The sequence below is a fragment of the Lissotriton helveticus genome, chromosome 12 (genome assembly GCF_964261635.1).
Source record: "Lissotriton helveticus chromosome 12, aLisHel1.1, whole genome shotgun sequence".
NCBI lineage: Eukaryota > Metazoa > Chordata > Amphibia > Caudata > Salamandridae > Lissotriton > Lissotriton helveticus.
In genome coordinates, this window is record NC_136073.1 from 246,393,237 (window position 1) to 246,421,136 (window position 27,900).

The 27,900-nt window shown below is 44.7% G+C and overlaps 1 protein-coding gene across 1 annotated transcript in view; it reads right to left on the bottom strand.

Moving 5' to 3' along the window:
- Positions 1–27,900, bottom strand: part of VPS9D1 (VPS9 domain containing 1) — a 287,723-nt gene that overhangs the window by 151,492 nt on the left and 108,331 nt on the right. Inside the window, exon 8 of the mRNA XM_078671009.1 lies at positions 1,123–1,210. Within this exon, the coding sequence (XP_078527135.1) occupies positions 1,123–1,210 (88 nt within the window). The remainder of the gene's footprint in view (positions 1–1,122; positions 1,211–27,900) is intronic.

The window sequence follows — 27,900 nt, forward strand, 5'->3', positions numbered from 1 at the left end:
TTGCTAATTGTCCCTAAGGAATCGCAAATTACCACCAACTTCAAGTTGGTGGTAATTTGCGATTTTCTTGAAAAATGCCAATTTTGGAATTTTTCAAAGTGCCATGTGATGCACATACATGCCCTTAGGGCATGTATGTGCACAACATGTGCACCCATGCTTATTTCAGGGGTGCAACATGGTGTCCTTTGGACACCCCTGCACCCTTGAAATTATTCTCAATTTGCGATTAGCAAATTGCGAATCGCAAATTGAGAATAATTTCACATTCATTCCTATGGGCCTCCTGGCCCATAGAAATGAATGGGAAATTATTCCTTAATTGCGATTAATAATTTGCTAATCGCAATTAAGGAATTTTAAGAAATCGCAAAAAAAATGCGATTTTCTTGATACATACCAATTTGCGATTCTGAAATAGCGATTTCTTAAAAATCGCTATTACAGAATCGCAAATTGGTTCCTTGATACACATGGCCCTAAATGTCTTGTTTATTTTGAACTCTCCTTGGCCTATCAAACAAGATGGTGGTGAGATACTCATGAGATACTCACTTCCTGCCCCCTTATGAATAATGCAGCATTGGCTCTGCCGCTGAGGTGCTTCCTTTTATTTCTTATTTTTTCCCTGCTAATTTTTGGAAACACTGGGAGAAAAATCTCTCACGGTGTCCAGTGTGCCTGAGTGTTGTGTCTGCTCAGTATGTTCTTATTGTCTGTGTTCTGTTCGTTTGCAGACAAGTGGAAAATGTTATACCCACATTTTTGCTAATAATGCCTGCTTTCTACAATTTTACACCATTCCTAGGGTCCGTCAGCAACAAAAGGAGGGTGTTCAGAGGCTGAAGCTGGTACTAGGGATCAACCCTATGATGTCAACGGTGGTCAGAGCTGATCAAAGTGTGTGTGTGATGCTACCTTAATTTGGAGAATCCATATTCATCTTCCTAATCTACATCTAAAGCTCCAAAGGGCTGATGCCCTCAAGGCAGCTCAGTGACATCCTTCTGTTTTGGAAAGTCTGGGTAACATAACCTCTGCTATCTTGTGTAAAGTCAGCTTTTAAATCCAGCTACATTTCCACATGCAAAGAACAGTGCTGCGCTCAGCTTGGTCACTTACATTGTCCTGTTCATACTCCAGTACAGCTGTAAAGAAGGCCCGCTGCTCCTCCTCCTCCGGAGTCATAGCCACGCTGCTGGAAAATCTCCTACAACAGACAGAAGTACAATGGTTAGAAAACATATTCTGCCTGGTGGTCTACGGTTTAATAAGATACAGAGATACAGAATGAAGAAATCCACTACTCAGAGCTATTAGCCGTACGCAAAGGCTTCGAGGAAGAGAACATCCAGTTAGAAGATGTTTACCAAGTTCAATGGTGTAAAGCAAACTCTCTAACTCCTGAAAACCACAAACCAGAGGGCAGAAAAGAGGTGGAGCCATGAGGAGGCAGAATTACGCCAGGCCATAGTATAATGCCATACTGTGTTATGAATAGTAGCAGCAGTGATTTTACGAACAGCAGGGCAATCATTTAATGTATACCTGTGGTCTGTCAGTACATATCCATCATTTTTCTTTTTACAAAGTCCGTTCCCAAAGAAACTGGCACCATGGAAAAAGTTAGTAAAACTGTTCTGTTTTACTTAGTTGCCCACAAATAGCACACATAGGTTAGGGGCATAAAGGACCTCTTGCAGAAACATTTCTGCATCCAGCAAGTCTAAAAAGCAAATACTGGCAAAAAGCTTAGGAGGGTAATGCACTTGCTGGAGAGACTTGTGGGTAATCCCTGGTCCAGGCTTCAGCCATCGTCATAAAATAACTTAACAAGCATTGGCGAAGCCAACAAGTCTGTCCTATGCACAAGCTATTGGTGTTGCCAATATGTTTTAGCCATGTTGTATACAAGTGTGGCTGCTATTCAGCATGGCTAGAAATTAGTGCCGTAAAGGAGTGGCATGGAGTGGCGTAAAGTGGAGTGTCATAGAGCAAAATGGAGTGTTAGGGACTGGAGTGTAGTGGCATAGAGTGGCGTTGAGTAGCATAGAGTAAAGTTGAGTGGTGTGGAGTGGCATATTGTTGTGGAGGGAGTAGAGTGGAACGGTGTAAGGTGGAGTAGAGTGTTATAGAGTTAAGTGGCATACAGTGGAGTTGAACGTCACAGATTGTCGTATAATGGCATACAGTGTTGTAGAGTGGAGTGGCATCGAGCAGAATATAGTGGAGTAGAGGGTGTTGTGTAGAGTGGAGTAGGGTGTTGTAGAGTAGAGTGGCTTAGAGCGGAGTAGATATCATAAAGCATAGTTGCATAGAGTGTAATAGTGTGGAATGGAATGGTACAGGGTGGAAGGGAGTGCTGTAGAGTGGAGTGACACTGTCAGAGTGAAATGGCATAGAGTGGTGAGTCACATTAGAGTGGAGTAAAGTAGCATGGTGGGGAGCAGAGGGAGCTGCATAGAGCATTGTGGAGTAGTGTTATAGAGTGGCTTAGAGTGCAGTAGAGTGGCGTAGTGTGGCGTGTCATAGAGTAGAGTAAGGTTTAATGGAGTAGAGCGTCATAGAGTGGAGTATTGTAGAGTGGCCTAGAGTGAAGTGCCGTAAAGTGCAGAGTGTATTGGCATAGAGTACAGTGCCATAGAGCGCACTGGTTTTGAGTATAGTGGTGTAGAGCGCATTGGCGTAGAGTGCAGTGATGTAGAGTAGAGTGCGTAAAGTGCATTGGCATAGTGTAGTGTAGAGTAGAGTGGCTTAGAGTGGAGTCCTGCAGCGTAAAGTGCAGTGGCACAAAGTAGAATGGCTCAGGGTGGAGTAGAGAGAAATGGAGTATTGTGGAGTGGTGCAGGGTAGAGTGGAGTAGTACAGAATAGAGTGCAGAGGTCTAGAGCAGAGTTCATAGAGTAGAGTGGCATAGTGTGCAGTGGTGCAGAGTAGATTAGAGTGAATGCAGTGGTGCAGAGTCGAGTGGCTGAGAGTTCAGCTGTGGAGAGTTCAGTCTTGCAGAGTAGACTGCTGTAGATTGCAGTGGTGTGATGTAGAGTGCACTGGTGTAGAGGACCATGGCGTAGAATAGAGTGATGTAGAATATAATTGCTTAGAGTGTAGTGGCATAGACTGTAGTGGTGTAGATTAGATTGTCATAGAGTGAATACTTATAGTATGCAGAAGAGTGGGACAGAGTGCAGTGGCGCAGAGTAGATTAGCGTAGAGTTCAGTGGTGGATAGTGCAGTGTTGCAGAGTAGTGTCAGAGATTGCAGAGTGGAGTGGTGTATAGAGCAGTGGCATAGAATACAATGGTGCAGAGTAGAATTGAGTGCCATAGAGTGCAGTGACAGAGTACAACGGGGTAAAGTGCAGTGGCGTAGAGTGTTGCAGAGTAGAGCATAGTGGTGTAGTGTAGGGCTTTAGAGTAGATTGGTGTAGAGTTCAGTAGTGTAGAGTGTATTGGTTTTAAGTAAATTGGTGTAGAGTGCATTGGCGTGGAGCGCAGTGTAGTTTGCAGTAGCATAGAGTGGAGCTGTGCAGAGTAGAGTCAAGTGGCGCAGAGAGGAGCAGAGTGGAGTGGTGCAGTGTAGTGTGCAGTAGTGTGGACTGAGTGACGCAGACTGGAGTGGCACAGAGAAGATTGCTTAAGAGCAGAGTGAAGTGGCATAGAGTGGAGTTGTGCGGGGCAGAGTGGAGTGGTGCAGGATGGAGTGCAGTGGCATAGAGTGGCGTAGAGTGCACTAGCACTGAGTGCAGTGGTGCAGAGTCAATTACAGTGGCGTAGAGTGGATTGGCATTAAGTGCACTGGTGTAGAGTGGAGTGGTACCAAGTACAGGGCATTGGCATAGAGTGTAATGGCACAGAGTACAGTGTTGCAGAGTCGAGTGGCATAGAGTGGAGTGGTGTAGAATGGGGAGGTGCAGAGTAGAACAGAGTGGCCTAGACTGGAGTGGGGTAGAGTGCTGTGGAGGGGAGTGCAGTGGTGCACAGTAGAGTGCATTGGCATTGAATAGAGTGGTGCAGGGTAGACTAGAGTGGTAAAGAGTAGAGAGGTGTGAAGTGGCGTAGAGTGGGTGATGCAGAGTTGAGTGCAGTGAAGCAGTATGGCATTGAGTGGAGTGCTGTAGTATGGAGTGGTGCAGAGTAGAGTTCAGTGATGTAGCGTGGTGCAGAGTAGAATGAAGTGGGCCAAAGTGGAGTGTGCATAGTGTGATAGTGCATTGCCATTACAGAAAACACAGCTTCAATTAAAATGACCATTATATTTGCACATACATACAGTTTTACTGATAATTACTGTCATTACCTACTGTATTTTTTTTTAACCGTATGAAAATATTTGTTTCCACCACACTTAAGAATGACCAAAAAAATTGCTTAATTTGAGCTTCCCTAATTCTGATATATTCTGACATATCTGCACAATTAATTTACAGACATTTACATTTTGTTACAAAACACAAAGCCAATAGTAAGCAATGGGCGGAATGCATTCCCTGGGAAGCTTCCGAATGTCCTCAAGATGTTGAGTGCAAACCAGACAGTTGCGCTACATGTATTATGTAGGTTACAAGTTGCACTCTATGTGACAATGCATGGTGGACCAATACATTTTATGCACACACAAGCACTCACAAGTTTCAATCAAGTAAAAAAATGGCTTTGCGTCTTATGCACCAGGTGCAAGCAGCTGCATGTGACCTGTGAGACAGGCTTAGCACTGACATGCTACGCAGACGATACACAAATCGTCGTTTCACTTTCCTCAGAGGACAAGAATGTTACCGCCAGATTCTGTGACTGTATGAAGGTTTTCAGTCTGCGGATGGCTTTGAACTGCCTCAAACTCAACTCTAGCAAAACGGTGGTGCTGCTGTTTGGAGTACAGCTTTACTTTTGGTCTCCTGAATGGTGGCCGTCAGAACTTGGCCCGCTCCCTTCCCCAGTTAGGTCAACGAAGAATCTGGTAATTCTTCGTAATGACAAACTGTCTTACGTCAATCCGGTCAATGAGGTTACCTCAAAATGATGAAGAAAAGTCTTCCTTTTTTCCCTATCTTTTCGCAGAAAACAGTGGTCACTTTGCTGCTGCCGTCAAAGATCGACTACTGTAATGGGTTATACCTGAAAGCACGCCAGCATTTTCTTAATAAACTGCAGACCCTGCAGAACACAGCAGCCCACATACTCTGCAGGATTCCCAAGCACCAATCGGTTTCTAAGGTAATCAGGAAACCGCATTGGGTTCCCATTAGGCAGTGAATTACCTTTAAAGCGCTATGAATGGTGTAAAAAGCACTGCACGAGCAAGGCCCAGTTTACCTGAGATTTAGCTTTTCCTGGTACACACCAGGTAGGTCACTATGCTCACCTCTGGCAAATTGGTGGCAATCTCCAAATTTAAGAACATGAACTGTGGCAGCAGAGGTTTTGTTTTTGGAGCCTCGAAAGCTTGGAATGACCTACCTTTGCAAATCAGATCTTTGCCCAATTTACTGGCATTCAGAAAATCCCTGAAGGCATGACTTTTCTCATACTACTAAGTATCTAGAAATGGGTTACACAGTTTCTGCTTCCTTAGCCAGCGCCAAGACACCCGGGCTGGAATTCAAGCTCTTTAGATGAACACATAACATAACATTCATTTTGAATTCTTGCAGACTTGAACTCAGTTTTTCATTACTCTTAAAGTAGATAAAATGTATTCAGTTGGGTAGCAATAAAGAACAAGTTACTTGCCTTCTGTAGTGTTCTTTCTGGCAAATACTGTATTTAACTGTAGATACCTCCCCTTTAGAATGTCCACAGGTGCTAGGTTGGATCTAGAGATGTGTTTCAGCAATGCTACCTACATGGTGATATGTGGTGCCGTATGGTTCCTCTGTGACTTCCTACCACCTCGGAAGTGACAAAGTGGAGATGCATAAAGGCCCTATACACTGACAGAGTTACTTAATCTTTCTCCTTCCCGGCCATCAGATGCAGAGCACTTCGAAAAAACTGCAGGTGACACTGTGCTCAAATCTAGCTTGGAACTTATGAAGCACAGGAGTCAACTCACCAGAATTGGTGAAGGGCAGTGAGGAATCTGTGGTTAGATACAGTGGCCATCAGAAAAAGCGTTACTGAAGGTAAGTAACTTGTTCTTCTGATGGATACATCTAAACGCAGATTTCTCACATTTAGAATAGATACAACAGCAGTAACTCCCAAAGGTGGAAGGTCTGAGGAGTAGATTCAGATGAGAAAATCTTACCGGACATAACGGGCAAAATGCCTTTCGTGTCAGACCTGACTATCAGGACATTAGTGTTTGGTGAACGTGTTCATCCACACCGATGACGCAACCTGGCAGATGTCTGGAACCAGTACCTGCCTTGCCAATGATACTGTAGCTTACTTGGCCCTGGTGGAATGGGCCCACAAGCCTTGTGTGGGTTCATATTTTACTAGCACATAGCTGATTTATATGCAGACGAATAGCCACCTGGACAGAGTACTATTTTGCATCACCTTTCCATTCTTGCTCCCAGTGAACGCTACAAAGAGCTGATCATCTATACGATGGTCTCTCCTAGGTCAATGTAGAAATTCAAAGCTCTTTTAGGGACAAGCTGATGGAACATCTCCTCCTCTTCCAAGGGTTGTGATGAAACAAAAATTGTTAGCATGGTGATAGATTGACTGAAATGGAAGCGTTAAACTATCTTTGGCAGGAAGGCTGCCTGGGTCCTCAGCACCAATTTGTCAGGGAAGAAAGTGGTGTTTGGAGTTTGCAAAAAGAGCGTAGATGCGCTGAAGTGCTGGCAATAAGAAAGGCTGCCTTGATTATTAGAAGCTATAGCAAATAACTTAGCATTTTCCTTGAATGGTGTCAGGCCTAGAACTAGGTCTCAGTGAGACATGATGAATAACCGCTGAGGGAACATACATGAGAGAGCCTACAGAAAACGTATCACAACCAGTGTTTTTAAGAGAGCAGGATGATCAAGCAAACATGAAAACCCTGAAAAGGTGGATAATTATCCCTTATTGTGCCCGCTGCAAGGCCATGCCCGGCTAACCACAAAAGGAACAACAATACATCAGCAAGTGTGGCCTGCTGAGGGTCAAGATGACAGATTCCACCTCAGGCCACAAACCTTAACCAGAAGATGGATTTTGTGGAGGGGCTTCTCGCCGCAAGAATGACATTTAATACTTCAAGCAGCAAGTCAAAAGAAGTCAACTGTCACCACTCAGTCTCCACACTTGGAGGTTGTCCTCACAAATGGGTATTCAGATCGCAGAGTAAATGCTCAGAAGCACTGGAGCCACACTCTCTCGGTCATGCTCAGTGGTATTAAGATGATTAGGGTCCTGTCTGTCCTTACTTTCCACAGAAATTAAGGAAGAAGAGGAAGACACATTAATACATACAGGAGATCCGTGCCTCGTTGCAGAAGGAAGGTGTCCTACAATTACCTTTTTGAAGGAAACTCCAATTCAAAAACTTCACTTCACTTGTGATCCACCAGGCGATATCTGCTCAGCACGTCTGCTCTAGCCTTCCAGGAACCGGCTAGATGATTGGCTACCAAAAAGATCTTCTGCTGGTCCAGACACCTCCAGAGGCACACAAACTCCTCCACAGTCCTACAGCCTCCTGGCACAGGATCCAGGAACCTGCACCCCTCCCCCATGGTACTTGTGTTATCGGTAGTACCTGTACCAGCTTTCCCTTGATGGTCAGTAGTAAGGTTTTCAGGGTCAGATGGATCAGGCAAAGGTCCAAAAGGTTCATGTTGAGCTGGCTCTCTGCTGAAAACCAGAGGACCATGACCTCAACCTCACCAATGTGACCTCTCCAACCCAGTAACAATGCACCTGTTACAACTGTGATATAAGGGTAGGGAAGGAAACGTGACCTGCCAGCAGTCAGTATGGTGCTCATCTGCCACATGAGTTACTGAGTAGTCTTTCAAAAGGTCTGGACAGAGTCATGGAGGCAACTCCGGTGTTGGGCACACTGAAACCATAGGTTCCATTGTATGGTCCTGCTTGTGCCATATAGAGTACACAACTAGGAGGATGAATGCGACCAAGAGTCTAAGAAACCTCAGAACCAACCTCGCTGAGACCCAGGCCGACCTTGAAATGCGAGGATCATACCCTGAATATCATGTGCTCAATGCAGCAGTAGAAAGGGCTTAAACGTTACTATGTCAAGGATAGCCACTATAAAGAGACTCAACTGCATAGGACGCTGGTCGGCCTTCTGCTAATTGATGGAATACCCATGATCAAAAGACAGCCCATTGTTCGAAGGAAGACTGTATCTGACTGCAGTGTGCCCTCCCTGTGCAACCAGTCATTGAGATAAGGGAAAACATGTCTCTCCGATGTCCAAAGATGATCTGAGATCTCCACCATCACTTTCATGAACACTCGAAGGGCTGAGGTAAGGCCGAAAGTCAGAACAGAAAAGTGAAAGTGTTATGAACCAAAGGTAGGGTCTGTGGGACTTCAAGACATGTATATGAAAATATATCTCCTGCAAGGCCAAGGCCAAGGACAACATCCAGTCCTCTGGATCGAGAGCAGAGAAAATCTGAGAAACACCGAGCATTTTGAATTTGTCTTTGAGAAAGGTATTCAAAAGCCAGATATCCAGTAAAGGCCATGAAAGTCCATCTTTCTTTGGCACAAGGAAGTAGCGTAACAATCACCCCACAAACCTCTCTGAGCCTGGAATCAGCTCAAAGGTGCTTTTGGTCAACAGGAGATGGACTTCTTGCCTCAAGATATAGATGTGGTCTGACAAAATTGCTGTGCTGTAGTGGAAATAAAAGGTCGGGACGAAAGGAAAGGCAGGTGTAGCAATTTGTAAAACTCATCAGTCTGACGTGATGTACATCCGATTGGGGAGCAAATACTGTGTAGTTTCCCCCAAAAGTTGATCATGGGCCTGTAAGGTCAAATTAAAGCGGCTTGGTGTTTGGTCAAAATAATCAGGGTCACTGGAGGCTGGTCAGTGTTGTCTCACCACAAGTCAGCTGAATTGATGGGATGGCCATGGCTTAGGCCAAATAGATATGAGTGTCTGTAAGGGCCTCCTTAAATGGTAATAGTGGTTAAGATGAAGTCAAACCTAGTTTAAGAATCTGTCAATAAATTGTCTTTGGTCTCCTGGTTTTCTGTTGCAAGTCTGTGAATTCTACTACAGCAAAAGCGGCCCTTTCTTCTATTGGTGGAACTGGTGGTGAGCCTGGCTCCGTCTCTGATAAGGCATTTAGCCCACTGGCATTTTGCAAGTCTATGTACAGCCCTTAATCAGGGGACTGGGGGCGGGGGCAGATTATTTGCCATCCTGTCATCATCAGTTTTGCGAAGGACATTAGGTATGCCCTGTGCTGTATCAGAGTTTGGAGGTGAATATGGCTTCTATCCTCTGACATACTGGCATTTATTGAAAAGATGAGTCTGAAGGTCTACCTTAAAATCGCTGGTTATGCCTTAGTTATTTCATAGTAACATAGGCATTTCACAGGCCAATATCAGTTCAGAGTCAGAGACCAGAGTCCCGACTGGGTCCGATCCCGATAGAGTTGACATTGGCACTGACAGGGAGTAAACGGGAGTAAACCCTGAGGCTAATTTGGAGGTCTTGACCAGGTTCAGTACTGCCCCAAGAACAGGGTCTGAGGGCATGGTCAGAGGGGAGGTCGCAGGTGGAAGTCTGACTGGGGGCCCTGTCGGTGTGTCAAAAGGAGATTGCAACATCTGGAAAAAGTGCAGCATGGCCTCCTTGGAGGCCGCTATTTACTGTCTGGGTGACATTGGCATAAAAAATTTGTGGCATGCCATGACCAAACACAGGACCGACTTGGACTCAGAAGAAGCCAAACTCTTCGAGTGATGTCTGTAGGAAATTAAGATCTGCTTTCATGGTTACTCTCACTTTTTGCTGGTGTCAGTATGTTTTTTTGACTAGTCTGACTGGGATCCTGCTAATCAGGACCCCAGTCACTGGGCTTCTGCCCTAAATTTGACTTGGTAAGTACTTTCTGTACCTCCACAATTGGCTACTGGTATACCCCTAATAGTCCCTAATATGTGGTACTAAGGTACCCAGGCCATAGGTACACCAGTGGTCTCCCACAGGCTGCAGCATGTTTTATCCCACCCATGAAAGACCACTCAAACTGTGACTACCAGCCAGCCATTGCAGCCTGTGTAAACTGGTGCTAGCACCACTTACAACAGAAATACGTTTTCTTATATCTGAGATCACTACACTTAAAACCTATAAGTCACCCCTAAGGAAGGCCTTTCAATCCAAAAGACAGGGTGCTGGGTTATAAGTGTGTGGGTGCACCTGCATGAGCAGGACACCCCTACAAACTCCGGAGCTGATTCTCCAGGCTTTGTAAGTGCAGTCAGCCATTTAGATGCATATAGTGGCCATCTGTCAATAGGAGATGGCTAACTATATAGTGGCTATGCCGAACCTGGGCATGTTTGGTATCAAACATGTTGGAATCATACCCCAACACCGTTACCAGTGTTGGAGATATGATTCCATGCACTGGGGGGGTTCCTCCGAGAAGCCTTTAGTACTCCCGGTCACAGCCTTTCAGGGTCTGCTAGAAAGCTAGTGCTGCTGCTGACCACAGACACGATTCTGCCCTCCTGCTGCTTAGCTGAGCCAGAGCAGGGGAAGGTAAAACAATAGGTGCCCTCTTTGCATACTCCTGATGGAACCAGTTCTGGGAAGTCCTTGGCTCCCAATCTGGTGCAAAACTGGACAAAGGACATGAGAATATCCTCCCCCTCTGTCCAGCCCCTCATCTGGGAGGGACCCTTGTGTCATCCTAACCCCTTTCTTAGGATATAAAAAGGCTTACCTGTGGGTGGGTCCTCAGATTCGTCGTAGGACAAGACTCAAGCCTGCAACCATGTCACTCTTTGACTGTCTGGACACTTGGACTTCACCTGGAACCGAGACTGCATCAAGGAAGACTCCTACTGCTCCTGGTCTTGCTGTTTTGCAAGTCTTCTTCATCGTCTGTCTCTGTGCTTCTTCCAGGATCTTCAACAGACATGTGGGCATTAAGGACACCCAAAGTAATCCTACACTGCAGGCACCGCAACCAAGCTGATCGGTCTGCTGCTCCTGACATCACACAAACTTCGAAAGGCTCTGCAACACAGGTGGTGGTTCTGCAAAGCCAGTATCCCCTACCCTACGTCTCCACAAACCGTTCCTCACATGCCCAGAAATCCCTACTCCCTGGACTCTTTTCCGCCCATTGACACAGAGACCCTGTGCGACCTACTGGCAAAAGTCAGATTTGGCTCCCCTCTGGACCACTGCCCCCCTCATGTCTTAAAAGCAGTCTTCAGTGCCGTCCCATACCCTGCCCTCGCCCTTCTCAACAACTCCCTGTCCCAGGGTTGTGTGCCTAATGCCTTCAAGAAGGCTATAGTTGTCCCCCTCTTAAAGAAACCAAGTGCCGATCCTAATACGCTGGAAAATTACCGCCCCATCTCCCTGCTCCATTATCTGGCCAAGTTATTGGAAGCCCATGTTGCAAAATGCATGTCCAATTTCATGGAACAGACTGAGTTCCTTGACCCACTCCAAGCGGGTTTCCGTCCAGCCCACTCTACAGAAAAGGTGATACTGGTGGACTCCTTACGGGAAAAGGCAGACAGAGGCACTCCTCAGGCCTGGTGCTGTTAGATATCTCGGCCGCATTTGACACGGTCGACCATAATATATTGGCTGACCGTGTCAGTGAGGCAGGCATCCAAGGATTTGCCCTTAAATGGATTAACTCCTTCCTGAAAAACCGCACTCAGGCAGTCCGTATTGGCCAGTTCGCAGCCACCAAACTAAAAACTACATGCGGGGTCCCACAGGGCTCCGCGTGCTCTCAGCACCTGTTCAGCCTCTACCTTCTCCCTCTGATCAGATCCCTGAAGGAAAGAAGAGTGGTCACCTTCAACTATACCGATGACCTCCATCTTATGTTCACTATTGACAACTCTCCCCAGTCAATATCTGCCTTTCAATCCACCATGACATTCATCCGTCAATGGACAGACCACAATCACTTAAAACTAAACCCGAGGCAAAACCAAACTGGTTCTGAAAGGTGGCGCCCATAATCAATGGGGCCCACAGTACTGGCCAAGCGAATTAGATCCCCCCCAGCTCCCTTCCGCTCAGTGAAAAGTTTAGGGGTCACCATAGGCAGCGACCTTTCCCTAAAATCACATGTAGGCGCGGTGATCTCCACCTGTTTCTTTCAACTGTGCAAAATCAGGAAGATAAGCAGGCTTTTGACCCAGGCAGCTCTGGTACAGGTCCTGATAGCCTTGGTACTATCACGTCTAGACTATGCCAATGCAACCTACCTTGGTCTACCCCTCGGCCTTACAAAACAGCTTCAAATGGTACAGAACCAAGCGGCTAGACTGGTATACAAACAGCCCAGGTGGCAACATGCGTCCCCCTTCTTAGAAGCTGCACTGGCTCCCCATCTCCCAGCGCTGCGCTTTCAAAGTTGGTTGTCTGGTGTTAAAATCCCAGAATGGCCAGAGCCCTATATTCATAAATAACCTCATTTCCCGCTACACTCCTTCACGAAAGCTCCGATCGGCACAGCTCCAACTTTTGACTGTCCCTACCTTCAAACTGAAGCGTCAAGGGAGTTGCAGGGTTGTAACTCTAGCTCCCCGTCTATCGAACTCCATCCCCCTGGAAATCAGGTCAAGCAATAACTTAATGAATTTCAGAAAGTCTCTTAAAACCTGGCTATTTATCCAAGCTTACGAATTAACTGTTTCCGGGTCGGCAACCCCCTAGTGCTCAGCGCCAGGAAACCAACCGGTGTACAAGCGCTTTACAAATCCTTGATAACATAACATATCTCCCTTGAGGCCTGACCTGTGCTCTCAGCAAGTTTGAGGCCAGTATCCCTCGTTAGAACCGCTGGAACCAAACCCGTGTGCATGGCGTCGACTTGCTGTTGCCAAGGCTTGTTGGCTCTGTACTCCAGAGATCTTCGGGCTACAAAAAACTCCAGCCTCCAGCATCTCTTCCTACCAAGATTATCATCCTCACCACATCCTCTGCACCGTGGGCAATCTTCTTTGGGAAGCTGATCGAGTTCCTCTTGTGACTCCTGTGCCTTCGGACTGTGGGTCCTCTTGAGGGTCTTCTCCTGCTTCAGTCGGCTATTCTGCTTGTTCAGGGCCTGCTCTGACTCTCCTGCACTGGTGGGTCCCTTGAACTTTGCTGATCCCAACGTTGCGCCTTCTTCGCTTTTCCACGCCTGTTGCAGCTGCCAAGGCATGTTGGTGCACCCGTCGAACACTGACCCCTTGGTTCTCGACTCCCGACGTGGGACAGCTCATGCACAGCTCACAGTGTTCCTTAGCATCACGTGGCACTCACAGCTGCAGCAACAAGGTCACCGTCATCACTCCTGCATCTTCCGACATCGGTGGGCATTGCTCTTCCGTATCTCCTGGTCACCTCTGCTTGTAGGTTCTCCTTTTCAATAATCCACCCTTGGATTCCACCAGACTCTTGCACAGTCTTCGCCAGAGGCATCTTTACTGAAGTCCTCCATTGTGGTCTACAGCGGTTTACGACGTCACCTCGAACCTATGCAACCGGCTTCCCTAGTGTAGGTATTCTTGTTCCCGGAGGTATCCAAAGGCGGGGTGACTCTTTAACCTTCTGTCTTCCATGGGGTTTCTTCAGGATACACTGAGAAGGGTCCTTCTTCTTCAGAATTGCACCAGTGACTTTCCTATTGACTTATATTGAGTACGCAGCTGTGTTTCGACTCTGCACACAGCCTCAGTGGGGTTCCTGGGTACTTACCTTGGGTGGTTTCTTGTGTCCCCAGCTTTTCTGAGTCTCCTGGTCCAAGACCGAACTTCTGTTGCAGTTTGCATTTCACTTTTTTTAGTATATGGTCTGGTCTCCCCTGGAGACTACTGTGTATTGCTCTTACTTAACTCTCGCAATTGAAGTATTCTTGTGTATTTGTGTTGATATCTGCGGGTAGGAGATATATCAATGTGTTCCTGAGTGTTGTGTAATAAATAGACATATTTCTAAAACTACGCTGAGTGGTTCCTTTTTGTTTAACCTACACTATATGATTAGATATGGTGAAACAAGTCCTTAACATTTCATCATAAGCCTGAAGGCTGCTCTCTACAGCTACCACTCTGAGAGCTTTCTATGGTTGTCTAAGACCACTAAAGTCACCATAAGGGTTGTCTGGATTAGTTCCAAGGTGCTTCACTTAAATAAGTGTGCACCATATACTAAGCTAGTCTCATACAACGCTCCTGCGACTTTTGGTCAGACTTCAAGAGGTGGGATGAGGATGAGTTCTGCTTGACTTTTTTACGTTGTGGAGTGTTTTGACATTGGTTTACAGGAAGCCTTTGAGTGGGTAGGGAATTTTGAGTGGGATCGACCTCGTGAGGGCGAATTGGTAACAGCATAGTGGAGTGGGACTTCTGTTTAGAACACAATCTCTTCTTACGTTCAGTGACGTAAAGCTTCTCCTCCTGCTCCCTGATTGTCTTTGGGTGCATTTATTATTAAGTGCCACAAAACAATTCATTTTGTATTATGCTCTATGTAAATGATCCCCTTTAATGCACTTGCACATAAACATACTCCTGACATTCCCACAGAACACAAACAGACCTTTGTATCCTATATACAGAGCTTGAGAAAGTAAAAAAACAACAACTTCCAATCTTATCTTTTCTTGTTCTCTTGTAAAGTGCTATTCTTAGTATGTCTTTGCCATGATGGTGTAATTAGTTTGGCGGCAAGGTAAGAGTGCCCAAGAGGTAATGTTTTACCTCCAACAAGTACTCCCAGCTAGGACACTATTCGAAATGAAGAAAATGCTGATTATCTGTTAAGTAAGCTACTTGAAGTCAACTGGAACAACAGTTCTTCATGCCCACTGCCCTGCAGGTTGCCAATCCAAAACACACACATTGAATATGCACAGACACAGCTGCATATGTCCTGGTACTGACACACTACCCCAAGATGAATGGCTAAGGCTGGCCTGGTCTTGCTCCGACTTCACAATAGCACCAAGAATGATTGTTCCTACAAAGTTTAGGCACTTGTGTTTTTACAACACGAATAGGATGACTTTTGTTTCAGAGGTATTCATCAGGACATGACTCTCTTTGGTGGTCCTTCTCCATTAAAATGTGTCCCTCTGGCGAACACTACTTCAATACCATGTTATACTGAGTTCTTTACATTAGGTGAATCTTCTACCCTGAAGAAAAGAGATTGAGAAAACTATCTCCTCCCTGGACCAGAAACAAGCATGCTGGTACCGGTTTCGCGGTAACACCCCTCAACCACAGAGGAGGGAGCTTCTCATTACCCTGATCACAGCTAAGTGGAGCCAAACAGACTTTGCACAAGAAGGAAGGGTCTTCCCATCTTGGATTTTACGAGTGAGGGGTGCTGTGGCATTGTTTGCAGTACAAAAGGGGGTGGTGATGGACGGAGCATCTGAACCAATCAAGTTCACAGTGCAAAGCAGAAACTGCCTTTGATGACTGTAAATGCAAGCCCACAGTGCATAGTTTATCAATGGAATTCAGGTGTAAACAACTTCAGAAGGATGAATGCCTTAAATGGCACTATCGGAAATGAAGAGTATGACTAGCGGATTATATATGAATCATAAGGCACATTTATCCACCAAATTGTCCTAATGCGATTTCAGGCCATGATTTTCAGGACCCGTGCAGATGTCTGAAACTGACATGGAAACCAGGTGAAGTTAAAAACGTCTTTAACTGCTCTGTCTGTGTAAGACCTGTCGCATCCGACTTCACACATTGTAAACACATTGGCTCTGTGCCGCCTGGTTTAAAGGACTCTTCTGCTCTGTGAGTGCAGGATGAGTACATTATAGCTTTTGCTGAGATAGAGACCAGGAATCTTTAGTGAGGGGGGGGGGGGCTCTTCTTGTATTTATTCACAGGTCAGATCCCCTTCACCTGAAAGACCTATTCAGTTGTTAGATTACAGGTGAGCGGGGAGAGGGAGATGGAAGGGCAGGAGAGATTAGAGAAAACTAAGAAAAAAAGTCAGCCCCCTGCACCTAAAGGGAAATATGTTTACAGCACTAACAACAAATCTGAGCCAAGCCAGAAGCTGATCACGAATGCATGCTGAGCACCAAGGAGGCCAGAGGCGTAGGAATACAGAGTGCCTTGAACTTGACTTTTTCACATCTGCATAAATACCAACATTTCAGAAGGGAGAAATAGGAGATTAAAAAAATAATTGTGACAATGTATTTCTGTATTTCCTCCATTGACTTCTACCGAAGCTGATGCAATTTTAGACAGGAGGCAGTCAAAATAAAGCCTTTTTTGCTTCAAAAATTGGGAGTCTGGTGCCTGAATCGGATTATTGATATCTATCTCCAGTAACTTGAATTGATTTTTTATTGTTCGACTCTCAGCAGTTGATAATAACTTTTATCATAGTAAGGAATGCTGTAGTTTGCTGTTTCTGACCACTAATTAGTAACTAGATTTTCTTATTCTCTTATTGAACAGTAATCAGTGTAGCATTCAAATGAAATACGCCATACAGAAGCTGCAGTCAATACTTCTTCATTCCTCAGTGTCATATCAGGCATTACAATTGGCAACGACTGGATCAGGAAGCTACACGTGCAGCTCGAAGCTCCTTCAGCGGTAACCATCTAACTTTGCCACTGTTCGTTAAAGTGAGTTTTGCTGGTGCCGCTGCCCCGTACCACGAAGTTGTGGATGACCGCCAGCACAAGGGGGAGAGCAGTGAAGACATTCAGGTACTGTTTGGAGAAATGTAAGGGTGCTGAGAACAGTGGGGAGCCCATCGGCCGTGCTTGAGTGCATTTGCAGAGATGGAACACTAGTATGAGAGGCGACCGCGCAAGAGGTGCTGGATCGCACGTCATTAGGTGAGGCTGTCGGCGTCTGTACAGGGACAGCAGCTGACTTCTTTCAATTCCTTTTTTTTCAACGCTCAGCGATTTTATGGTGATGCGCACACCTCTGGCGCATATCCCGATTTGTTCGATGCACAGACAATTCACTGAGAAGTGCACAACTCGGCGCATTTTCAGCTGTCAGGAATTCAGATTCCAAAATTCAGTAAAGTTTACAGTGATGTGCACACCCCCTCAAAAGTAAAATAAAAGTCCCTCGGCGCATCCGTGTCAGTCTTGCCTTCACGCCTAGCAAGGTTTGGTGACATGCACACCTCAAGCGTGTTTTTTCCTTATTTATTGAACAGACTTGCAGCAAACATTTTAGGATAGCAGTGAATAATTGTTCCTGTATTACAAGAAAAGGTGATAAGCACACCTCCATTTTACATTAATCTGTCTTGCGTGTCATTATAGACCTCAAGGATCTGTCATATTTTAGGTTACTGTCAACATGTGCACTCAAATATTTTCACTAATACCTCAAGCAATTCTCTTTTCTCACTAAATCTCAGCTGCTGGAAGAAGCCGGTACAGAGAGGCAAATTAGTTCAGCAACGGGAACCATTAAGTCCATTAGTACCGGAGGAAGCGCTGGAACATCCATTGATAGAATTATTAGAATCAACAACAACTTCACATAACATGAGTGCACAAAAACGTAATGTTCCATGGACCTCATCTGTAACTTCTCATGGAGTGGCTGGGATACACTTGGGCACGAAAACAACAGGGCCAGTTGCGTGTTACACAGGAGGTATCTTTACATCTGATAAAAAGACATCAAACTACAGGAGTACTCTCCATCCACAACATTAAGGGATACTGAAAATAACTTGATCTTGCTTGAGGACCAATACCCAGCTCTCTGTAGCCTACCTAGCCCCAAAACAAACAATGAACTCAAAGACGCAAGTGAGTGAGTTCCATCAAGTACATTAAGTGTTCTGTTATCGACACTGGATTCAACCTCAAAAGAAATTTCCAATCATGTGGACAAACACGACCTCCAAGTTGATCTTCTAACCATAATGGTAACTTACATAGTAGGAATGGACAAGAAGCTGCAGACACTCAATGAAAAGATTATGACATTCCCAAAGCATAAGAATACACAGCAAGTCAACTGTTGATGTTCAATGACAGGCAAAAATCTGCATATTTTATTATCAATCTTGACTGATATATTGATAGAAGTAAGAGCACAAACAGCAAGGTCACATACAAGACCAAGAGTCTATGAACACGAAGAAATTGCTCCAAAAACATACAAACATTTGAGCAGAATTGCCTCAAATAAAGGAGAACCACACTCCAATACATCAAACTCCCTCATCGGGACACATTCAATTAACTGAAATAAAATAAAGTACCTCTAATAGGCATGTTAATCATTCTACCAGTAACAGAAAAAAGGACAACGAAAACACGGAGATAGTGGAAGAAAAGCTGGCGGTCACAAAAAAGGAAATAAAGAGGATAAGAAAAACTCATAACAAAGGGAAACTAGTTCAACAAAACAAAATATGGCATTTATTTACTCAACATAAGAACGAAACGGCATCTACTCAGGAGGACGTAAATGAGATAAAATCGGATTCAGTAATTGAATCTGAAGGGAACGTGAGAACAACAGGCCCATTCTCCTTACCCAAATTCAAAGATCAACAAACTTTGACAGCAGCCCCTCACGAACCCACCTCTAATATGCAACACACTAGGGTATATATGTTCCCGCATTTTTTACGTCAAAGTCAGGAAGGAAAAGATCCGCCAGAGGCACAAGCCCAAAGGAACTCAGTGAACAAGGAAAAAATATATGATGATCCGAAGCAAAGAAGCCCCAAGAGCAACAAGGAGAAGTCATACATCCAGTTCAAGTGCAATGTAAAAATTGGTATTTTGAAGATCGTAGGCTTCACAAAGCCCTCCATCCTCTTCTGAAGAATAATCTAGATTTACAGCCTACAACAAATGGAAACCATTCAAACAAACTAGTGTTACTCCCGAATTACATCTCAAGAGGGAATTTTGATATATTAAACAGAGGTACGATTATAAAACTGATCACATAAATATGGGATATAGCCTATATCAAAACCTCTAACTTAATATCAGTCGAATTTAAACCTCATCTTTTTTTGAACAACAAAGAGGCAACCGTAACAAACTGGACCTCAGCAGAAATAGCAGATCATATAATGATACACCAGCAAAAGTTCAAGTCCTGGGGTATCGAATTACAAAGGATTGCGGTGCCTTGCTACCCAGGCTCTTTACTTCCTATAAAAGAAAGAGAGGGAACAGTTCTAATGGGTGCCATTGGTGCCTGAATCAATCAAAAGAATTTGAAAATCTAAAGATCACCAAGTCCCTAAGCATGGTCCTCCCTGGCGGAAGCCCGCAGGAATACTACAAGAATAACCGGGTAACACTAGAAGAAAGGACAGGGGCACAGAAATGCCATGCTTACATGCATCCCTGAAAATAAGAGCAACGGTCCACAAGAAAATCCCAAAAATATCAATATTTGCACTTGGAACACACATGGATTAGAAAATCTACTACAAAATAATGACTTCATGGAATTCCTCTTAAATTACATCATTCTGACCCAAGATACTTAGAGTCTAACACCACTTCATCTCATAGGTCATACTGATCATCATGGAACGGTAGTAAAATCCTCAAAATGTGGTCAACCTAAGGAGGGTTTGTCGATGGAAAAGCTATCAATAGGGGCAAGATGGGTCCTTGTAACACACTTGGAAAATCAAAACATTCGTATGGCTCCGATAATTATTATTCTAGTAAACGTCTATATTCACCCAAGAAGAGAGACAAAAGAAGAGCACATGAAAATACTGTATAAAATGATAAAAAAATAATGCATTGGCAATACTCTCAAGAGTAGTTCATGATTAAAGGTGATTTCAACACACATTTATGTAAAAATCTTCGGAACAAAACCAAATGGGCAATAGATTTAGAACTCTGCTAGAAACACTAGGCCTAAAACTTCTGAATGGAAACACAAAAGAGGATTCATCAGCATCAATCACCTTTTTAAGTGGGAAAAAGAGTTCAATAAATGATCACACGCTAATGAGTGAAAACGTAACTTTCCAGATGCACAAATTCCAAATTATTCCACGCATGGAGGCGACCATTTTCCTCAAACAATGCAACTTGAACAAAGGTTTACTCGGCTGACAGCATCTAACAAATTAAACTCTGCTCCCCTAGCGTGCAATCTAAAAAGCCTGACATGGCGAGGAACAGGGATAGAGAAGGTGATGGCCGAGGTATATCTTTGAGCAGGAACAAAAGAAGTATTAATAAAGGAAAGAGGTAATCAAGAAGCTCCACAATCAGTGAATGGTGAGAGACTTAAGGCCTGTGAAATCTTAAAAGCCACGTTATTGGAAAAATCCCCATCTAAAGCACGTTGTTGCTTGTTGTAGATGGAAGCAGTCAATGTGCTGGCGTTGCTGAAAGTGTCCCGGTGTTTGGAAATCACACCGGGACGAGTTCAGCATATTATTCAGTGGGGCCCAAATTCAGCCGCGTCCGGTAGTGGGAGTACTGGCCGGGCGGTGACATGAGGAGGGGGAGGGGCAGGGTGGGGAGTAGTAATGTATGGATTCTGGACCTTAACAGGTAAGTAAACATGAAAACAAATAAAACGAATTTCGTTGCGCGCACTGCATCACATTTGGTGATGCAGTGCGCGCAACGAAATTCGTTTTATTTATTTTTATGTTTACTTACCTGTTATGGTCTGAATTCATACATTACTACCCCCCACCCTGCCCCTCCCCCTCCCCACGTCACCGCCCGGCCGGTACTCCCACTACCGGCCGCGGCTGCCCAAATTCTTGGCAAAGTGGACGGTGTTCGCCCTGTGAAAATAATGGGTGGACGCCGTCCACGCACGTGTACCCCTGACTCATGCCCTGGAATAAATGTGGAAAAACATTTCTGCTTGCGGAGTCATACTCACTACACTCAGCACACACTTCCCATTATCTCATACTTAACATTAAACACACCCTAGCACCTCCCCGCATGCGACTAGTTTGCGTTCAGAGTCTACCCCAGACCATGAGGGCCCTAGTGCGTATAACATCAATATGCTGCTTCCAGTTTGCTGGCATTGGAATGGCGTGAAAAGGTGAGATGGTTTTGTCAACACTTTTACTTTTGATTTGCAGCTCACAACATGGCAGCAATGAGCACTTATCTCACTAAGTTATCTTGGTGGTTAGAGGCCAATGTCAATGTAGGGTTTCTTTGAAATGTTAATTAGCCCCTTGACGCAAACCAACCCTCTCAAGTCTGGGCTGTGAAACATGAAACACAAATGCTCAGTTGACAAACATTTAGTTTTTCAATTTTAATCAGACGTTGTTTATTTGCATACCTTTTAGCACAACATGCTTTTAATGCGATTTACATAAAACTGAACCACAAGTCTCATTTTCTTTTCTTTTTTTAGGTCTCGCTTGGTGACGCAGCGCATGCGCTTCTCGCTTGGCGAGATCTATTGTCGTCGATTTTTCGGCAGAAGGAGGACAGATGTGCACGCGTACAAACAGGCGATGTGCACGTGTACGGCTCGCGTCGTTTGAGCACAATGCGCGCATGGCGCACTTTCACTTTCCTAGTTTGGATCTGATCAGAAACGCGCACGGGCACAGAGAAGCCACCTCGGGCACAGAGAAGTCACCTTGTGGCCGCGTTGTCACTGTGTGCCCCTCAGACCCGGCTGAGCGGTATATTGCTGTGTTGTAAAGGATTATACAAACAGCTGTAGAGAGGGTGCTGGAGCGGGCACCAGCCACCTTGGGATTTTCGATGGGCTCTGAATTTCAGTGGCTGGCTGCAGCTTGTGCGGTTTATAACAATCTGTATTGCTGCACTGTAAAGGATTATACAAACAGCTGTCGAGAGGGTGCTGGAACAGGCATCAACCACCATGGGATTTTCAATGGGCTCTGAATGTCAGTGGCGGGCTGCAGCTCGTGCGGTTATAACAATCTGTGCTAGTTTCTCAGCACGTTGCTGCACTCATTTGGAAGTGTGAATGACACGGGTTTAATTTTGGCACTTTCTCATTGTGATACCTGTAGTATTGTGTTGGTGGCACACCACTTCCTGTCCAAGGCTGCGCATGAAGTGTGCTGGGCCAAGAGCAAGTGAGCTGTCTTTTGGAATTGAACTAGGAAAACTTAGACCTGTGGCGAGGAGGAGTTATAGATAGCAGTGCGTACCAGGCCTAAAACATGCAATTTATTTTTGTTCACGCTTTAGTTCTGCAGCTTTTGCATGCTTTTTGCATCTTGTTTGAAGCAGCAGTGTAGACAGGGTGGCTAGCAAAAACACCTTAGAGTTGAAGTGCGCCTCTGATTGCACATGCATGAATATAACGTGAACAACTACATTTTGGAGGACGGGGCAAATCACTGTTCTGAGATCAGTGAACAGTTAAAGTGTAAATTCGTTTAAGGCCTCTGAAAGGCATCCATTGTGAAATGTCTAGCCTCATGGAGTCTTTTTCTGTTCTCTTGTGGGGTGAGGTTTGCACTACAGCCTTTCTTTCCCAGCGTATGTGAGCATGGCACATTTTTAGGTCCATGTTAACTTTTTTGTGGATTCTCATTTGTCCGAGTGGACAAATGTTGCTGAGTGGGAGCAAAGTTAAAACCCCGCCTCATAGGGTTGTGATTTTGTCATTCTAAAGCCTACATTTGATATTATGTGGTCTGTTACCAATAATCCTGACGGATATAGGTCTAAAAGTCGTGCTTCTGTAGTGTTGTTAAGTGGTTTATGGGTCGCTGTTGTATAACTTTCTCTAGTCTGTTGGTTGGTCATGCATTTCCTCTTGGTAGAAAATTGTGAATTAATCTTGTGATAGTTCAAGTTGAAATCTGCAGCCCTAACGTCAAACTGTTATTTTGACCTACCTCAACACCTGTTTTTGAAAGATGCTTTTGGATATGATGTCTTGGTTTGCGATGGTTGGGCCTGGCATTTCTAAATCCTGCAGACGGGGGGCTCCGGTTGAATTTCTCTGTTTTATTTAATTCCCTCATGCAATCTATATTAAAAGTTCTATTTTTTTTTACAAAAAATTACCGCAAATACAGGTATATGGAAAGGTGTATTGGGTAATTCCAAAGTCCAGCGTAATAAAACCCCAAGCTCAAGAATAAAGCAAACTATGACCTAACATGTTTCCCTTTGTCTTACATCAAAACTCAGACAACCACACACACTCCCTCTCTTAAATAAACCCTATAGTGGCCTTACATTTTCTGTCCCCTTCTATATCTTATTCCCAATGGTAATCCTATTTTAAAGCTACTTCCTTCCCTATCTGCCCACAGCCGCCTCTACTGAGCTGTACTGTCTTCCATTCAACGTTTTTCGTCATTCCTAACTACTTCAGAACATGCCCTAACAGCAGTAAGGTTTATCCCAAATAACTCAGACCTGTTCCATTAAAAAAAAGTCTGCAAATTTAGTCAGACGTAACTTAACCAGAAAACACAGGCCTTAGCCCCACAGTAGCAGAAAAACAATATTAGGCAGATGTTGGGGACTGTAATAAAAGACTTAAGTTCCCAGGTGTACAGGATTTCCCAAAAAGAGGCTGTCCTGCATGTGGGGGCCCCAGCTCTATGTCCCACTAAGCCCCCCAAGCCCTGCGGCCCCTAACCTAGTCCCTTCCCCAGTGGCACAGTGGACCGTGCCACCAGCCCAAAAATCTGGGTAGTGAAGATTTTACCTGACCTACACTCCACACCACCCAGGGATGCAGGTTATCTCACATTCAGCCTAATGGTGAAATTATAAGTCCTATATATGACATGCTTGGAGGGATCTCGCTAGATAGCTTCTCCATAGTATATATGGACGTAGAGCAGGAATGTTAATTGCTGTATATCGGGCCTTGGTAGGAACCTGCTAGGGTGCATGCTGCTGCTTTTGACATACTCTTTGATGGGCCCCTCTGTCCACTGGAAAAGGGTAGCCTTCTCCTCCTCTGGTGTCTGATCATTTGATTTTGTGCTCACTTCGCTTATTTCACCTACACAAAATAATGCAAACCCAAAGAGCACTTTACACTAACGTCTATATGCTCCTATGCCATTAGATTTCTCTCCCCAAGCAAACTTTGAACCTTAGTGAATACATCCCTGCTTTTCCTGGCTCCCCAACGAACTTGGAATGCTCCTTACCTGAAGACTTATCTTACTTTACTAATGTTCAGAGCATCAGTAAGCATCCATTGTCTCCTCCAATCCTCACAAGGTCCAATCAAAGTGGTAATTTGCCAGCCTCAAAGCAAGAGGGAGCTTTGAGAAGTTATAAGAAGAAACTGAGGAATTCTTAATTTGGGTATCAAAAGTCTACTTGTGCATCCTCTAACATAATTATTATGTGTATACTGGGAGATGCCAAAAGAACATTATTCATCTCCACTCTCCCTTGAGACCACGTGCTGAAATGGAACTTTTTAAAATCATAATGATTTGATTTGAACATTGATAGTGACTTGTCTTAAATGTTGTTCCTTCTTAAAGTTTGAGAACAGCTCTGTTTTAAAAGGCCAGTTCTATCAACTGAAGAGGTCCTTTAATCCTCATATTATATCATCTGTTACCTGGAAGCTCTAGGCTTTTAATCAGAATCCTCTGCATTTCAGCACCTTTCATGGAACAACAAACTTGCCAGTGCTTGCTTGCTGGTACCAGTGCGTGTTTGCAACTGCCGAGAGGAAGGCCGAGCTTCACACATGCCCTCTGATTAATACGGCTTTGGTAGTGATCTTCGCTGAGAAATCGTTTTAACTGGAGCTGAGAGAAGAGAAAAAAGCATTTGCAATGCAATAGGTCTCGCATTTACGCGAGTTTGAGCTGTTGACGTTGCAAATATTAATGCCTTTTATTTTTGTTTTAAAAACATAAATAAAAGGCATTAATATTTACAATGCCAAAAACTGAAACTCTTGTAACTGCGAGACCTATTGCATTGCAAATGCTTGTTTTATGTTCGGCTCGTATGGGCTCTCACACCCAAGACGGACCCCTGGTTAGACTCTTCCTTTGAGTTCCACCACCTCTAATTAAAATTTGTATTTATTTATTTAATGCGATTTTATATAGCGCAAACTTTACCCGAAGGTGTCAGAGCGCTTTACATAAGAACCAGTTGCAAAACACAAGGATTTAGGATTACATGTGTTACATAAAAGATACAAACAGAAAAAAAATTGCACATGTACAAGATGTAAAGTCACACAAGGAAGAGATACAAACAGAAAGAAAAATTGCAAATGTACAAGTAGTAAAGTCACTCCAGGAAGAGATACAAATGGATATACTCTAAGAGTCACATAGGAATAGTAGAGAGTACAAAGGTCTACTGCATATACTAGTGATCAGTTATCTCTCTCTCTATATATATACTAGCAGCCCGTCCCGACGTTGTCCGGGTATGAATTGCTGCCGGCCAGTAGTGTTTTGTTTTGTAGGATTTCGTTTTTATAGCATTTCTTATCTGTGACAGGCCTGTGAAACGCTCCGATTCACAGTGCACTGCTGATGCACTCAAGAGTGCGCGTTCAGGATGGATGGATGGATGGATGGGTTTTTATATAGCGCAATATCACCGCCAGGTCTCAAAGCGCTTTGCATTGGGAACCCGTCCTGGTTTTTCCCTTTGAGATAGCCCCTTACTGGGTATCCCCAAGGTGAAAGCCAGGCATCCCGCCGCGGGGGCCGTAGTGGAGATTAAGCAAGCTATTGCCCAGAGTTGCAGAGTGTGAACCTGTGATTCGAGTAGGCACCGAAGCGAGAATTACCGAGTCCGTGGACATTTTGGGCTCAAGACCCTGCCGCGTCGGGAATTGAACCCTGGTCCCGGGTCTGATCTCGAGTTTTCCTACTTTATTTTTCCTTGCAATATTATATAGCGCGAACTCGACAACATGGCATGAGCACAATTTAAATTACAGAAGAACACATTCATTTGTGGTAGGCACGGTGAGACAAAGCGATTTGCCTGGAATCACAGAATGTTGAACTGATGCCGAGATTCTAACGCAGCTCCCCAGCTCTAAAGTTCGCAATTCTAGAACTTGTGGCGGGAGGTGTGTCTAAAAGTGTATGTCGGTGCTGGCCATCAATGAGAGAGACCGGTGCATTTTTCAAATGGGTGGTGAAAAAATATGAGTATGTTGCTGGAGATGTGGGCCGCCGTGCCACCAATGTACTTACCGGGGTAGGGTAAACACCCATTACTCCGCAATTTTCTTTCCGCATACCATCACTCCGCATACTTTCATTACGAAAGTACCATGACTCCGCAATGCCATTATAACGCATGGCATTCATGTTTTTTTTTTTTAAATCTTTGGATAAGGTAATTATGGGTATAGGGGTATATGTTTGGGGTGTTTGGGTATTTTAAGGGTTCAGATATAGTTTTGGGTTATGGGGTACAGGGGTAGTTTTAGGGTTTAGGGATAGGTATGGGTTTTGGGGTCCAGGGGTATTTTTAGGGTTCAGGGCTAGGTTTGGGTTTTGGGGTATTTTTAGGGTTCAGGGGTAGGTTTGGGTTTTGGGGTACAGGGGTATTTTTAGGGTTCAGGGCTAGGTTTGGGTTTTGGGATACAGGGGTATGTTAAGGGTTCAGGGCTAGGTTTGGGTTTTGGGGTACAGGGGTATTTTTTTTTTTGCAGAGTTTTATATAGCGCTAGCTAGACCCGAACCGAATCAGGTATCAGAGCGCTTTACATAGCACCAGTTACGGGACGGACACACATTAATTTTAGGCACGGGGAGATTAAGTGATTTGCCCAGAATCACAGGAAGTTTTGGCGTCGTTACCGAGACTTGAACCCAGATCCCCAGGTCCGAGGTCGAGCGCCCTAGCCGTTAGGCCAACTTCAGGGGTGGTTTTGGGGTACAGTGGTATTTTTAGGGTTCAGGGGTAGGTTTGGGTTTTGAGGTACAGGGGTATTTATAGGGTTCAGGGCTAGGTTTGGGTTTTGGGGTAAAGGGGTATTTTTAGGGTTTAGGGATAGGTTTGGGTTTTGGGGTACAGGGGTATTTTTAGGGTTTAGGGATAGGTTTGGGTTTTGGGGTACAGGGTATATTTATAGGGTTAAGATGGGTTAGTGTTTAAGGGTGTTGGGGTATTTTAAGGAGTATGGGTGGGTTAAGATTATGGGGTGCAGGGGTAAGATGGGTTGGTGTTGGGGTATTTTAAGGAGTAAGGGTGGGTTAAGATTATGGGGTGCAGGGGTATTTAAAGGTAGCAGGGTGGGATTAGCACACGATATGAGACATGGCATGAAGGCCGGAACGTACCGCACGCCCCCATCGTTTGTCACGCCCCCAGCACACGCCCACAGCACAACGCAGACACGCCCACAAGGGACTACTTTGCTGGCACGGTTCTTTAACCTTTTAAATGTATATGGTGGGCGTCTGCATAGCCTATGTCCTTCTGCTGCACCTACCCTTTCCAACGCTGTATTGGGTGTTGTGATTGGTGCTGTGGTTCCTGAGATTACCCACCTCAAAGGTTTGGGCTCTCTCTTTATTATATCAGTATAGATATAGATATATGCACATAGTAGATTTGCTCAGGTCAAGACCGAAAAAAAAATGACTATCTGCAGACAGAATGTACTGTTTGGCGGCCAAATTCGTTTGTCCAGAATGCGGCCCGTGTCTGAACTGGGGTGGCAGAGTGGGCTAAAGAACCGTGATGGATTAAATCCAGATCTTTTGACTGGGTGGGCGTGTTTGATTGGTTCAGATGCTCCGTCCATCACCACCCCCTTTTGTACCGCT